Raw genomic sequence first — 14,674 nt, forward strand, 5'->3', positions numbered from 1 at the left:
ACGTTGAAATATCTGTTTTATTAATGAACCAGCTAAAGAGAGGTTCAGACACATGTATCAAAACATGTCAAGTTTCTCCAAGGCTGAGAACATGCAGCCTGTACTTTTTAATAAAACTGATTTTTAACAGAGTTTATGTATTTGTGATCTTACTGTGTGACCTGCTTGTATGTTCTTACACAATAGGTGCACTGTTCTCTCTATGTGTTGTACTGTCTCAGTGTGAACATAGATTAAAAAGCCAGCCAAACTCTTTTGAGAGCCAGGGGATGAGAAGCCATGCTCCTTTATTGACTTATTTTCAGTCCACATTCAAACGGAGTGAAACTATAAAAAAAGAAATTACAAGGCACTTAATGATCGGCAGCGGGGGTTGTGTCAGGTCCAGTTGTGATAGACACGGTTCGCCACTGCAATCAATATAACAGTCACTTCAAAATCTTTGGGAAATGTACATTCGTGAAAGATTGTCCATAGCAGCGTAAAAAGTGTCTGGTGCTGGATTTGAGTGTGTGTTGGGTGTCAATATGGAAACATTTTATATCACATTATTTTTTATTAAATTCCATAAAGATTACATATTGATATTTTGACGATAAAGTGTTGAGCCTTTTGTGCATGAAAAAAATGGAATAATTGTTGACAAATGTGAGAATAATGACTAGGAGGATAAAGGCAATCCATAAAGCAGCTAGAACAGTCTGGTCATTTAAAAAAAGTACATCACTTTAATATAATGCAGCGTATATAATCGGGAAAAGACAACACTTTGTATTTCATATTACGATATCAAAACTGAAAGACAATCCCATTATTATATCACAATATTGATATAATATTGACATTGTGGGTCAAGCGCCCTCCTCAGTAAGAAATCTACATTTCCACTCATTGCATGCTGGGACATTCACCGTGACACCACAAGGCTGATCATTTAATGAGAGGCAATCTATATGTTTCATTATCAACTGCAGCAGCACCAGCAAAGGACACACACTAAGTTGCATCCCTAGCCTTCAATATATTTGCTTAACATTTGATCTAAATCCTCATAAACACACATTCATCTTTACCAGTGGCCAAACCTTTAAATTAATATCTGTATGTCAGAAATGATCCAACATGTAGTCATTTCTAGATTTGGTCAGTTCTAAGCAAAACTGGATGCTTATATGTAATTTCACTTCAGTGGACTAAAAAGTTGCTGTACTGAGAAACCATAAGTGACAACATAATAAAGTGTGTAAAAACATCACTTCAGGCACATTTGGTAGTCTAGCAAAAGTATATGGGGGGAGTCCATGTATAAATGATCACATGTAGAGTTTGTGCTTCACACAACCTTGACAAAAGGTCAAATGAGTGTACATTTTCAACGTAAATCCACAGCTTTGTCTTAATGCTTGCTTCATTAGTGTGATTTCTACAACTCCTTTTTCTTTGGGGAACATGGGGAGAGAGTAGGGTTAACAGGCATCAAAGGTTCCCATCTATAGTTGAACCAATGATGTTTTAATCACATGGTTTATGTCTCAACCCATTTTGAAGTATACATAGTTTATATGCAAAACAACTCCTTCAGCAGCAGGAGGCATTCACTGACCTATTAGGGAGAACAGAGGGACCACACTGAACACAGGATTCCCCTTCAACACACATCACGCCTTGTACTCGTCTCTACAATTATCTCTTACCACCATGGAGATTTTCTTCTTTCAAATGCTCTTTATTGTGTGTGTGTCTGAGCAGATTGGAAAGCATGTTTATCCAGCAATTGACGCTACATGGCCTGAAGCTCAACAGTATTGCAGAGATCATCACACTGATCTGACCCCCATCACTACACCATGGGAGGAAGAGAGTCTAAATGATGCGTCAAACGGGAAACTGAGCGGTTATTTCTTTGTTGGTCTCTACATGAATGGAACAACCTGGATGTGGTCTGGAGCGGGAGAAGCAACATACTTACCGTGGGCTGGTGGGCAACCAGATCACTTAGACCGGGAGACAGTTGCTGTTGTTTGTGTGCCCAGCTGCACTAATGAATGGCACAATGTCCATCTAACCCGTCGTTGGCCTTTTTTATGCTTCAATCTGATCGTGTCTGAGTACAAGGCGACCTGGGAGCAGGCGATGATGCACTGCAAACAGAATCACACGGCACTCACCAGCCTGACCTCTGAGACCGAGCACCTGTTGGCCTTGAGAGAGATCAAGCACGACAACATCACTGAGCCGGTGTGGATCGGCCTGCGTTACCCGGGGGACCACTGGCTGCGGGTGAATGGAGACCCTCTGCAGTACGAGGCCTGGCCCCAAGGAGACCAGGACCACCAGTGTCCAATATATAAACCCTGTGGAGCTTTAACCAAAGGGGGACTGTGGGAGAACTGGGACTGCAAGGAAAAACTCAACTTCATCTGCTATTAGGTCTCATTCATGATATTTCAGGTTTTAGCAGTAGCTGCAGGTGAAATGTTTGATTTTGTTTGAAAACGCTCAGTCCAAATAATACACGTCTTTTTACAGGACTTTAGTTTAACTTTATACTAAAACTGGCAATGTTACCATGACAACGTTTTTGTTTGTGATTTTAGCTTTAATTCGCATCTTGTTTGCGTGAATTTTAAGTGAATTTAGAAACTAAAGTGCCGGGTCGATATCTAATAATCCTCCAACCTTATTTCGTAAAATATTATTTGAAAGGTTTTGAGAATGCTTATTGAAAGATAAATAAATAATAATGAATGTATTATTTAATAATTATTCAAACCAATCCATTTTAAAAAGTACAAACATTCTATAGAGTAGAGCTTTAAGACCTCAATAACTGTTTAACATTGATATATTTCTTGTGTAACATTTATATTTAATACATGATATAGGCCTATATATTTGACATACATAGATATATATATTATATTATGGCTGGTGGTTTTGGCTGTGCAAAATGAATGTCTAGTGGCTCTGACAATGTTTTAAAGTAACATGCATGCTCTCCTTAACCGGGTTGAAACTGTTTGGAATGGTTGATTTGACGCTTGCTATCAAGAAATGTAGAGAAATCCATCAGAAAGCAAAGTCAATTTTCTTTCTTATGTCAAAATAAAGAAAAATCAATGTATTTTCTTTTTAAAAGAGAGCAATTTATTGACATTTAAAAACCAGGCAGGCACAGCGTCTGTCTGAGCAAACACATGCACAGACAACATGTCTACAATAACAATGACCATAAACAATATAGTCACAACAGAGGATCAACGGAGAGATGATGAAGTTTATGCACGAGGTATGAATCACATCACATTTAGAAACACTGTTTGTGTTACACAGTAAACACCGAAAACTACTGTCGTTATTTTTGCTTCACAACCTTGCATGCTCCTTTCATCACAGATCACCCAGACGTTAGAAGCCTTTCTGTCATCTTATCAATACAAGCTTCAGTGTGTTTTGTAATGATCCATTTTCCAAAATAAAGTTAAGTCTTTCCCTCTTCTTGTGAGATTTTCCATTAGGCGTTATTTCTATCAACACCATAATCATCATTTTCAATATATCACCTCTTTTTATATCAATTACAATAAATAATGTTTATAGTGAAAGGCAGACTGTACAATGAACACAAAAATAGGACTTTTCATTTGTAATACCGTGTTTAGTCAAATATGTACAAAGCCAGGAAGATGGTGGTAAAGGTTCACTCCAGCACTGATATGATATATTCTGTACCACCTTTAGAAACACAGTGAGTAAGCAATGCTTTACTTGTAAGTAAAATGTTCTGCAAATATGATAAATTAGGTGAATCAGGAATTAAAACATGTACTTAATGTATATAAAAAGAGGTCAAATTATTCAAGTGTTTACTTAAAATACAAGTAAACATTGGTGTTTTTATGCCTCCCCCAAAAAATAATTAAGCATTTTAATTACAAAAATCATGAACCGACTGAAATGCTGCCACGGGTCTGAATATTTGTTCTGCTACATCTCCTAAGCCTTTAAAAAAAAAAAGCACATCTGGTTTGACTATGCTGAGTCCCTCAATGCATCACAGGTGTGTTTAAACTTTAAGTTGGCACAGTTTAAAGCAGCATTGCAATAAAGGCTTTATTGTGATTTTCTTCCCACAATGCAGCAGGGTGAGTACCTATGATTGTCTGAGCCTGCTTGACAATTGGCGAGTAAGAAAGGTTGGTCAATCTCATGCAAGTTCCTAAAATATGGTAGAGGCCGGAGCCCTCTCACTGCAGTGATTTGCTTTTGGTTGGCTCAGCAGATGTGTGGTGCAGTCTGGCGAGTCACTAGCAATCACACCCCCTCAATGTCAAGGGCAATCTTTTCTAAGCCGCAGCCAGAAAAAACATAAATATTGAGATGAGGAATAATTTCACTTCACAGCAGGGAGTGTCACGTTCAGCCCTAGGTGGACATGTCAGGTGTTACATCACAATTTCATACTTACAGACACAAACAGGCACATTTTCACAAACATTTAAAATATCAACAACAACTCAGTCACAGCATTCTCTCTCTCTCTCTCATTTATCCACCTGGTTCCTATTCTGAAAGATCTTGGGAGTGCCGACTCATCGTCTCTACGAGCTCCTTGTTTCTTCTGTCATGGGGCCTTCAGTGAGAACATAATGTGAATCCATATCCACTCATTATTCCATCCAGTGTTGTTTGACACTGATGCTCTTCAGGATTTGAGGCCCATCCGAGCCATTAGCTGTTCGTAGACAGTCCAAGCCATAGCGGCCATCAGTGTGCGTCGCAGAGACCTCGGGACGGCCCCGCGGAAAAACCCGGCCATGCCGTGCTCCTGAGAGAAAACAGAGCAGGACATTTCAGTGTGTTTATGGTCAAACTTCATCTTTCCTGCCAACAAGAATATGTGTGACTTTTCTCTAATTAACATTCACATGCAGTAAGATCAAAATGGACAGCGGTAATTTAATGAGCACACACCCTGTAGATGTAGCAGATAGCATTAGTGGTGCTCCAGTGGGACGTGCTGACTTGAATGTGTGTCTTCACCACGTCTGCCGGCTGTGTGGCCAGCGACGCCATGACGCCCGCCGCCATCCCACAGCTGAAGTTCACAAGCGGGGCATAGGCCGACGAACTCACCTCTGAGACACATATTTAACAAACAATAGAGCTCTGGACGTGTTGTTGTGATTAAAACAATTAAAGCAGCGGTCAACATCTGAATTTTCTGAAAGATTCTGATTTCTTCAAATTAGGAACAAATGTCCAAAGGTCATTGAAACATCATATAACACGTAACTGTACGTACAAGACTGTATATGCTAATTATGATCATTACACACAAATGTCTAATATTATTAAATTAAGAAGTGGTTACATTTTTAAAGGACATGGATATAATGTATAATATATGGAGTTAGTGGCTGTCTTTTATTGGTGTTTTATCGTATTTTTATCCTATGTATTGCCTGCTGTTGTTTTATGCCTTTTATTCTACATGTTATAGTTGTACTGTGAATTGTGTACAGTACTGTAAAGCACTTTGTACATCCGTGTTGAGAAGGGTGCTATATAAATAACGTTTTACTTACTTACTATAAAATGCAATTTGCAGATAAAAACGTGTGGTTTCAACCCACGTTGTGTTGCTGACTACCTGGGAAAATACATTTTTGTCTCGGTTTAAGACATACAGTATAGGCACAGAAACCTTTTTAGGCCAAATATGTGAAAGCACTAAACCGTTCACTATACACTTGAATGATGTTCTGCAGTACAAGGACAGCACTCACTACCTGCAGCTAGAGAAAACCATGCTCTACATTTTAATGACCTCCATCTTGATTTGCTGATGCAGTGCTCTCACCTTCAGGCAGCGCCTTCTTGGCCTGGCTGTAGAACATGACGTAGATGCCGGAGAAGGGAGCGTCTCGGAGCAGCGTGGCAGTCAGGCCTGAGAACAGAGCCCTGACTCCCTCCGTCTCATACACACTCTTCAGAGCCCCTGTCACGCTCACATAGTTGTAACAACCACTCTAAAACAACGTATGAACAAGGAACATTAATATGGTTCATTTATACCGTTGCCTTTTTTACAGTGTTAAAGAAGAGTGCTCTGTACTACAAGTTATAGATGGTGGTCATTCATTTATGGATCCTAGTGTAAGGGTGATTTATTGGGTACAAGATCTCACAGATAATTCAAAGACTCACTGTTCACAACATTTGTTATGTAAGGCTAAACAGTAGCATGTCAGCAAGAACTAAGCCCAACTCCACAAGACATAAGATGAAGGAAGTACAAGAGATTTAAGTTACTACTACTTTATTTTCAATTACTTTCAATTACAAAGCTGTTTTAAATAACCCCTTCTGTTTTTACTGCAGCAAAAGAATTATTACTTTTTGCCTCGTTTCAGACGTTTTTTAGAAAAATCTAAAAAGATTCTCGCGTTCTTTGCTCATTGAAGTTTGTGTCCCCAGTTTTGATCAGAACTTTGTAGCCGGGATTAATACTGTATCTTGAAATAGTCATTATGAGATAGTTACTACATGCACATCACTACAAAATAAGACTATATCCCCACACAAATTAGCTTATTTTCTTGTGGTGTTCATTAAATACTTCTCCTGGATTTATTGTCACTTGTTCTAAACATGTGTCTGACATTGAGGTCATAATGAGGTCTGTCTGTATGTAAAGAAACTGCCGCTCACCTCAAAGCGCGTCTTGATGACAGTGAAGGGCAGCATGCTGACGCCAGCCACGGTTCTGGCCCCCGCTCCCAGCAGAACTGCCTCTCCAGCGTTGGGCGAGCGCTCCAGGAAGTAGTGCTGCTTCAGGGAGTAGAAGGTGCTGAAGTAGATGCCCACGCCGGGGATGCAGCGCACAAATGACTGGAAGAGAGAGAAAAATAATAATAAGCATTTCTTATATTTGCTTAATGTGATAGTAGCTTTAACTCAAAATAAAAATCCAACACCAGTGATAATCAGAGCATGAATTCTTCTTCTTTTAAGAAAGAACCAATTTATTTTGGCCTAATGTTGGTCTGGCGCTTAAAAACAACAGCATTTGAGACTGCAGATTTCTTTTGTAAATAATAACAATGAAAAACTTCAGTTACTCACTGGTGAAACTCCTTTCCACAGACTGAAGAATGTCTCTGTCCTAATAACGTTGATGAAAACGTTGAACATCCCCACCCTTGGTGCCCTGCAGGATGACATTGAAAAACATTTGAAGGTGTGAAAAAACATTCAGACGCAGACAAAATATTTGAAGGTGTGAAAAAACATATATTCAGAGTGAAAAATAAATCAGATATTAACAATTAAACAACCAATTAACAGATATTATCTTCTGAAAATGTGAACTAAGGCCTCCACCTGTGGAACGCTGTTTAAATAAAAAATCCACTTTTAGCCTTTTACATTTCCGATTCTTGTTTCCAGTGGAGTAATTGCAGAGTCCTAGCCTGACAGTTTGATTACACGCTGGTATGACTAATTGCCCTAAATGGGTCATACCAGCAGATTCAGCACAGCACTGATAGCAAATTGTGTCCCTCCCATGCTGTGTATTTGCATGTGGGATTGTGTCCCTGAGGAGCATGTTGTGTGTGTGAGTAGGTCAGGAATAGCAAAAGAAAGACAAGACCTGGCGGGGACATGTACAGTCGTCCGATGACATGCAGACGAAATACGTAGTGTGTGTTTGCATGTTGTCCAAAAACATGAGGTGTGCGTGTTACATGCGTGTAGTCTCACCCCGGCTTGGCAGTTTTCTGCAGGGTCTGCAGTCGTGTTTTGATCAGATCCAAAGGCTGGAAGAGTAGGGTAGAGCAGGTGCCGCTGAGAGAGCCACACATAAAGGCTTTGAGAGCTGGGTGGGCCTGAGGATGATGACAGACAGGGTTACAAAAGAGGGGGATGGAAAGAGACAGAAGAGGACAAAAGGGAGAGGAGTGACGGGTGAAAGAAATGCCAAAAAGTGGAGCAGGAAAGAAGGGGAAGGGGGGTAACAGTGGAGGATGAAGCAAAGAGAAACATAAAGGTTAAGTCACATTTCTCTCTTGGCATTGGTCACCTCTTGTTGAATGCCAGACTCTCATTACAGAAATAAGCCCCACATATACAATAATGAATGTTATCTAATATACATATAAAGGATTTCCATTTGAATGTTAATATGCTAGTATGGCATTTCCATTCCAAAGAAATACAAGTTAGCACAGAGCATGGGTCATGTTCAAATGATGGAGATTTGCTGAGACAGTCCACACACACACACACACACACACACACACACACACACACACACACACACACACACACACACACACACACACACACACACACACACACACACACACACACACACACACACACACTGTTGGGTCAAATTAAACTGAGACTAGACATTATCTTTAGTCACATGCCTCATGGATAAACATAAGATACAAACATGGACAGAAACATTTGAAGGTAACAGTTAAACAGAAAAAACAAGTAAACGATGAAAACTAAATGCTTATAATAATAATAATAATAATAATAATAATAATAATAATAATGCAAGAAACACAATTACAGCTCAAAAAAACAAAAATAAACCACCATAAATAGGCTGTCTGCTTTTGACACAACGTTCAATATGTTGAATGTAGATATAGTATATCTACACACACTCCTACCTTTATGCCGGGGGCTCGGCTCTGAGAATCCTGTTTCCCTTGCATTTTGCCCTCTGTCACCTCCCTCTCTCTGTGAAGCTGCTATTTCAAATAGCATATTGTAAAATCCATCTCTATCCAAAACCTTCCTCCCCCCCCAATTCTATCCCTCTCTCTTCTTCTCCGACCCACAATGGCTTTCTGCTGCTTTTGGTCGTCCCGCCGTTTCACCGCCAAAGCAGGAGCTTAATCCAGCCCGCGTTTTTCTATGGGCTTCTATCTTTATCTTTCAGAGACACACCAACACATCTGTATCCCCCCCCCCTCCCCTGTAAAGCTCACTGCTAAAATGCATCTTTGTCAAACCGCATGAGTCATGAAGTGGTTCTGTGTTTGTTTGTGTGTGTGCAACAATTCAGCAAAATCAAGTGAATAAAACCCTGCATGATTCCATAATGCCCTGTGAATAAATAGGCTGGATGTTATGCTGGATTTTAATAAGCATTTTGTCATTATATTGAATTGTTCTTGTTTGTCAGTCACTTAATTCACAGGAGACACTTCAATCAAGTGACTTAATCCATAAACACATTTATAAATTGATTATCTCTATTATTTACTGTGTAACCATTTTGATATATAGTAAATAAATGTGGAATTGAATATCAGGATGTCAATATATTTACTACATATTGACATATTTATTGAAATAATAATAATAATTATTACATACTGTACTTTTTTTCAGTATTTCTGTTTTTTTTTTACTGCCGATTCAAATATTATTGTATGGTCCCAACAACACACATACGATAAGCATTACAATTGGAAGCATTTTACTTTTTTATATATACTTATATTGTTTTTTTACATCTGTTATTCTGAGTGTTCTACTGTATTGCAATACTACATGGTAGCCTACACGTGCTTGTCCACGACTTTAAAGTCAAACTTTTGAAATTCGGCTCAAAGATTGTAGGTCAACCTTTTGAGAGGGTTAATGAATCAACACGCCATAATAAAATATGTAAGCTGGCCGACAACATCCTCCTTGACACAAACCATGTCCTGAACAGTGAATATGAATTGTTAGATCAAATTGATGAGATTCCCACGATATTATAGTTAGACAGCATGTTTTTGTGCACCAGTCAATTCTCAAATGTAGTTCATTCATAAATCTTGGGCATGTTTCTCTTCAGAGATTGTAATGTTATGTTAAATGTATGTTTCCTTGTATCATGACTTAAATATGTGTCCTTGTTGATATTGCAACTGGAGCTGGTGTGATGAAAGACACTCGATCTGAAAAGTAAGTATTATCGTATCGTATTTTAACTGTTTTTATTGTCTTGGATGAATACATAAATGCCAATAAAAAAGGTGGTAATTTACCCTCTTACTGACAGATTGAGTAAGTACAGTGGCTGCATTATGACACTCATAACAAACAGCAGCATGCAGGGCACTCACCGCTGCTAACTCCATCTTTGACCTGGAAGCTGGCTCCACTTTCTCCCTTGGTGCTGCCGTTTTGGAGCTAGTTAATTTCAGCCGACGATACTGAACGTTGGGAAAGTAAAGGGCAGCCATAGGTCACATTTCAAAAACAATGAAGTGGTTTCACAGGAGCTGTAGCAGCAAGCTAGTTTAGCTAATTAGCTGTATGCTAAAGTGCATGCAGGGTGACATGAGCCTCTCAGGATAGGGTAACATTGACAGGCAGAATACTAGTCAGATATAAAAGTAGAGACGTGTTAGTATGAAATTCGAAAAGCTGCCAGTATGAGAGACAGTTTTGTTATGGGAAAAAAACACATTCACTAGCTACCTAGCTTACTTAGCATGCTAGCTCTTCTTACCTGACTTTGAAGTGTGTTAAGGGATGATGGAGGTGATCGTCACACCTGGCAGCACCAGGAACCCCATGTTTAGTTTTTACTCTTGCTATCTGCATACGTTTCTGAATAGTCTTGTTTTAGTCAATCTTAGAATTGCCTAAAACACAACTTTCTGGCAAAGCTCGTCAGCTAGCTAACGTCAAAGCTAGCAGCTCACTCTAGTAACTTGTTTAACTTAAGTATGGCTCTCTTCCTCAATAAAACGAAACCTGTTAATGACCTGACGCGGGTCGAGCCTTAAAAGCCGTTTTAGTAAAAAGACAGTTTTGTCCGCAGTTATAAATGTCCTACAGCAGAGCCTGACTGATGTTATCGCTGCTTGCAGTGCTGCTGCGAGTGTTAGCTCATAGCTACAAAGTTCACCTCCAGTGGTCGGCGCACGCGCACGCACGCACACACACTCACACACACTAATAGTTAGAAAATAAGCCGATATGTGAACAATAGTTAATGCACAGAGAAATATAGTATAGAAATATAATAATAGAAAGTATTAATTTTGCGGTTAGGTTTTCCACGAGAAACCTCCATAATTTCCTTTCCTACCTCGCAATTGTGTTACCGTGGGGTGTTGCAACTGGCTAGGAGACTATATTTATCTTCTTAGAAATTTGATTGACTCCCAGTAAAAATGTCTGATTGTTGTCTATTATATTTTCTGGTTAAATAAAATGTTTTTTGGAGTTCTGTATTTAATTAAATGTGTGAAAGGTCAAAGGTGCCATATTTTTTTGTATTCAATGCACATCCTACAGTGGCCTCAGGGCGGCGCTGTTGTTCAATGTCAGTCCTCGAGAAGTCTTATTTTTCTTCTTAAAGTACTATTTCAATACAACAAACAGCCCTGCATACCTGTGTAATTCCAACACAACTTCTTAAAACAGAAATATCTTATCCTAACCCTATTGTTACGCATAGAGACATTTGGCCAATGATAATCTTTATCAATGGTGTAGGTTTCATAAACAAATGAATGGGTATGAGTGCTGCAATTCAACTCGGGAAATTACTGTTCATTTGAATGTGCAACCTCAGAGAGACTATATAGTTAAGATTTAAAGTTCACAGACCACTGTTAGGATGCTTGATGAGACTTGAATACTTTTTGTGGTATTATTACTTCCAGCTCTCCCTCATGGCAGCACTTATTTAAATGAATTATGAATGTGAGCCGTCTGTGTGTCTTTTAGTCAGTAGTTGTTGTGTTCCCCATTTGGACAATTATTTGCTTTGAAAATAATTTTACAAATCAAAATAGGTTATTCCTTACTAAAGAGACCTACTTCACAATATTGCTGTCCCCAATCGCTTACAATAAGATTTGCTTCCATCAGGGCTCTTCACACAGCTATTAGACAAGATGAATGATAATGTATACGTTTGAAAGTGTTGTTTTAAAACAGCTTAAAAAACAAAGACCTATCCTTTCAGTCAACAACTTAAATTGATTTAACTCACAGAAGAGACAAGTCAAACACATTTGATGATTTATCAATTTATTGCATTTAAGGCGTTAGATAAAGAGAATAGCCTTACAATATCGGCATCAATATGAAATGTTACCCGTTTGTTAATACAATGTAAGGGTATCGTACCTAATCTAAAATATGCATTATTCAGAGGCTGATGTGCTTATAACCCCCTCTACTGTGCTAAGCATAGCTGAAAGAAAAACATAGTACAGTGAGTGGTACTACATGATGACCCACCACCAACAATGAATGAGATATAAAACCAGTGAAACATCAACCAAGTTAAGTTAAATGATGGTACACAATTTGTGACAACATTGTCACCAACATTTCTGCATTTTGAATACACCACCTCTGAAGAACTGAACAATTTCCTTTTTTATGTCCGTTTAGTCCGTGTTGGCATTGTACAAAAGTGGTTGAGGTAATATCATAAAAAGATGACACAGTGAGAGGAAAAGCATACAGTGTAGATAAACTGACACTAGCAAATGTGAACAACACTGAGTAACTGCATCCAAACTCCCAAAAGACCCATGTTGTGTGCAAAACAAGCATAAAATGTCCAGTGTTTTTTCCCAAAAATTGTTCAGTGACAGCACATAAACCTCTAGCACAAATAAAACTGCAATAGCTTGTTACAAGCGCAATATTTTATCAGAGTATACCCATTAAGTAGAAAAATAGACCAGGAAGGTATGAGTAAAGCCTTTAAAAAACACAAATAATTAACTGAGATGAATATGATTATTTGGCCAAATATAAATGAGTTATATGGAAAACAATATTAAGGCTACAAGATGAATGTCAAGGGGAATTCAAGGCTAAGTCCTCTCAGAAAAAGTCTTACTTTATGGCCATTTTTCACTATATCTGCATGTTGACTGGGTCATTATATTAATTCCCTCTCTGCTTTCTTCTGTTTACTCAGCAGCAGGCTCAACTACATCAGCCTTCAGGTCCACATCATCATCACTGTCCAGCCCCGTGAGATTCATGGTACGCCGCACGTTGAAAGGAACTTCCCCACGTCTTTAAAAACAAAGAAATAATGGTTGAACAACTTGCAGGTGCAGCACAAACATAGTACACAGGTGAAATGGATGAGGCATACAGTATTCATTAATATATGAAATAATGAAAATGAGTGTGTAAGCAAAGCCCAAAATTAGATAAATCGATAAAAAGGCAATTTTTGTTATAAATATGCAGTAGTACTAAAGAAAAACTGTAGAACAAACTTCTCAGAAACTTAATAAAAAGCGTATTCTTCAACAGATTTTCCTGCCCAAAATATTATTTGAATCATACAGAGTACGCAATGTAGGCTTTTCATTTGCAGTCTTAATAACCAAGCAGAGAAACCTGGGTTCCTTGGCTTTTTAACTGGTGTTAAGTTAGTGGAGTTGGACACATTGAGGTAACTACCTGAGCTTGCTCTTCAGGCTGCTGACTTCACGGTTCACACAGTCTACTGACTCTGTGGCATCATCCAGCTCCCTCTGCAGCTTCCTACGGTAAGCGTTGGCCCGCGTCACCTCCTCCTCTGCCTCCTCCAGCTGGCGCTTCAGCTGACGCATCCGGGTGTTCGTCTTGTCCGCCTGAAGAGAGAGGGTTCACTTAGTGTGGGGAGCAGCAACAGTGGAACAAGTGCCAAAAGCAGATCGGCAATTCCGGATCAAACTACACAAGACTTTTTAGCACTTACAGCGCTCTATAGTCAGGGTTAAAAGCACTTGTAAAAACAATAATAACACATTCTCAAGGACCCATAAGAGGTTAAGTATTGTAGCATTTAATAAAAGCTGATAACTGATCGAATTTCTTTTGCAAGGGTCATGGTGAATTATAATTCTAATACTTTTAACACATAACATTATTATATAATTTTATAAATCACATGCATTATAAAAATACTTTAAAGTGGACATATCATGCTATATTTGAATAATATATTGTAGGGCCATACCTATATAAAACATGTCTGTGAAGTTTTTTTTTGAAAATACCAAACAGATCATGCATTTTAGCCATGCCTCATTTCGCTCTATTCCAGCCCTGTCTTCACAAGGGCTGATTCTGTGGCAAATGAGCTGCAGCTGACCACGCCCCCAAATTTTATGGCAAAGTACAAGCTCAATTGGTTCAGGAGGTAGTGGTGCGGACCTCCGGTTCTACCCAGCAGTTCGGTCACCTTCTTGTCGACCTTGTAAGAGTCGCTCAGTTTCTCGAACCATCCTAGATACCTGTGCAGAGTTTAGCGTTCAGGTACGAAACTAGGATATGTAGTACTTGACAACGCTGACTGTGTTGTTACTTTCTTGTTGATCTTAAACATAAGATTTTTTATAACTGATCTTCATGTGATCTGGCGTTCTACACTGTACACCCGAGATGTACAACGTTGAGAACTGTATGTGGGAACTACTATCGAACATGTACGTAGTGAACTGTTATGATATGAGAAGGGACTTCGTACGACGGTTAACTCGAAAGTCACAGACACATAGGAGCTAGAGTCGGTTATATGTTTCTGTTATCTCACAATAGTGTTGTACCGATTTACTTCAAAGTATTTACTATAAATTATTGAGCGGATTCGAGCACCAGACGTGCAGTGAATATTAAA

At 38.9% G+C, this 14,674-nt stretch overlaps 2 protein-coding genes across 2 annotated transcripts; both read right to left on the minus strand.

Moving 5' to 3' along the window:
- Positions 1-3,124: 3,124 nt before the first annotated feature.
- On the minus strand, positions 3,125-10,941 carry slc25a38b (solute carrier family 25 member 38b). The gene is made up of 8 exons (XM_010778252.1): positions 10,535-10,941; positions 10,146-10,235; positions 7,768-7,892; positions 7,129-7,213; positions 6,715-6,894; positions 5,864-6,032; positions 4,975-5,138; positions 3,125-4,828 (listed from the first exon to the last, which is right to left on the minus strand). Exons 2-8 carry the CDS (start codon positions 10,158-10,160, stop codon positions 4,706-4,708), a joined length of 861 nt encoding a protein of 286 aa, XP_010776554.1. The 5' UTR covers positions 10,161-10,235; positions 10,535-10,941; the 3' UTR covers positions 3,125-4,705.
- A 1,107-nt stretch (positions 10,942-12,048) lies between these two features.
- LOC104951568 (myosin-9-like) lies at positions 12,049-13,667 on the minus strand. The gene is made up of 2 exons (XM_010778251.1): positions 13,474-13,667; positions 12,049-13,077 (listed from the first exon to the last, which is right to left on the minus strand). Exons 1-2 carry the CDS (start codon positions 13,623-13,625, stop codon positions 12,969-12,971), a joined length of 261 nt encoding a protein of 86 aa, XP_010776553.1. The 5' UTR covers positions 13,626-13,667; the 3' UTR covers positions 12,049-12,968.
- Positions 13,668-14,674: the final 1,007 nt, after the last annotated feature.

Source organism: Notothenia coriiceps, unplaced genomic scaffold, assembly GCF_000735185.1.
Source record: "Notothenia coriiceps isolate Sejong01 unplaced genomic scaffold, NC01 NC01_scaffold00019000, whole genome shotgun sequence".
Classification (NCBI taxonomy): Eukaryota; Metazoa; Chordata; class Actinopteri; order Perciformes; family Nototheniidae; genus Notothenia; species Notothenia coriiceps.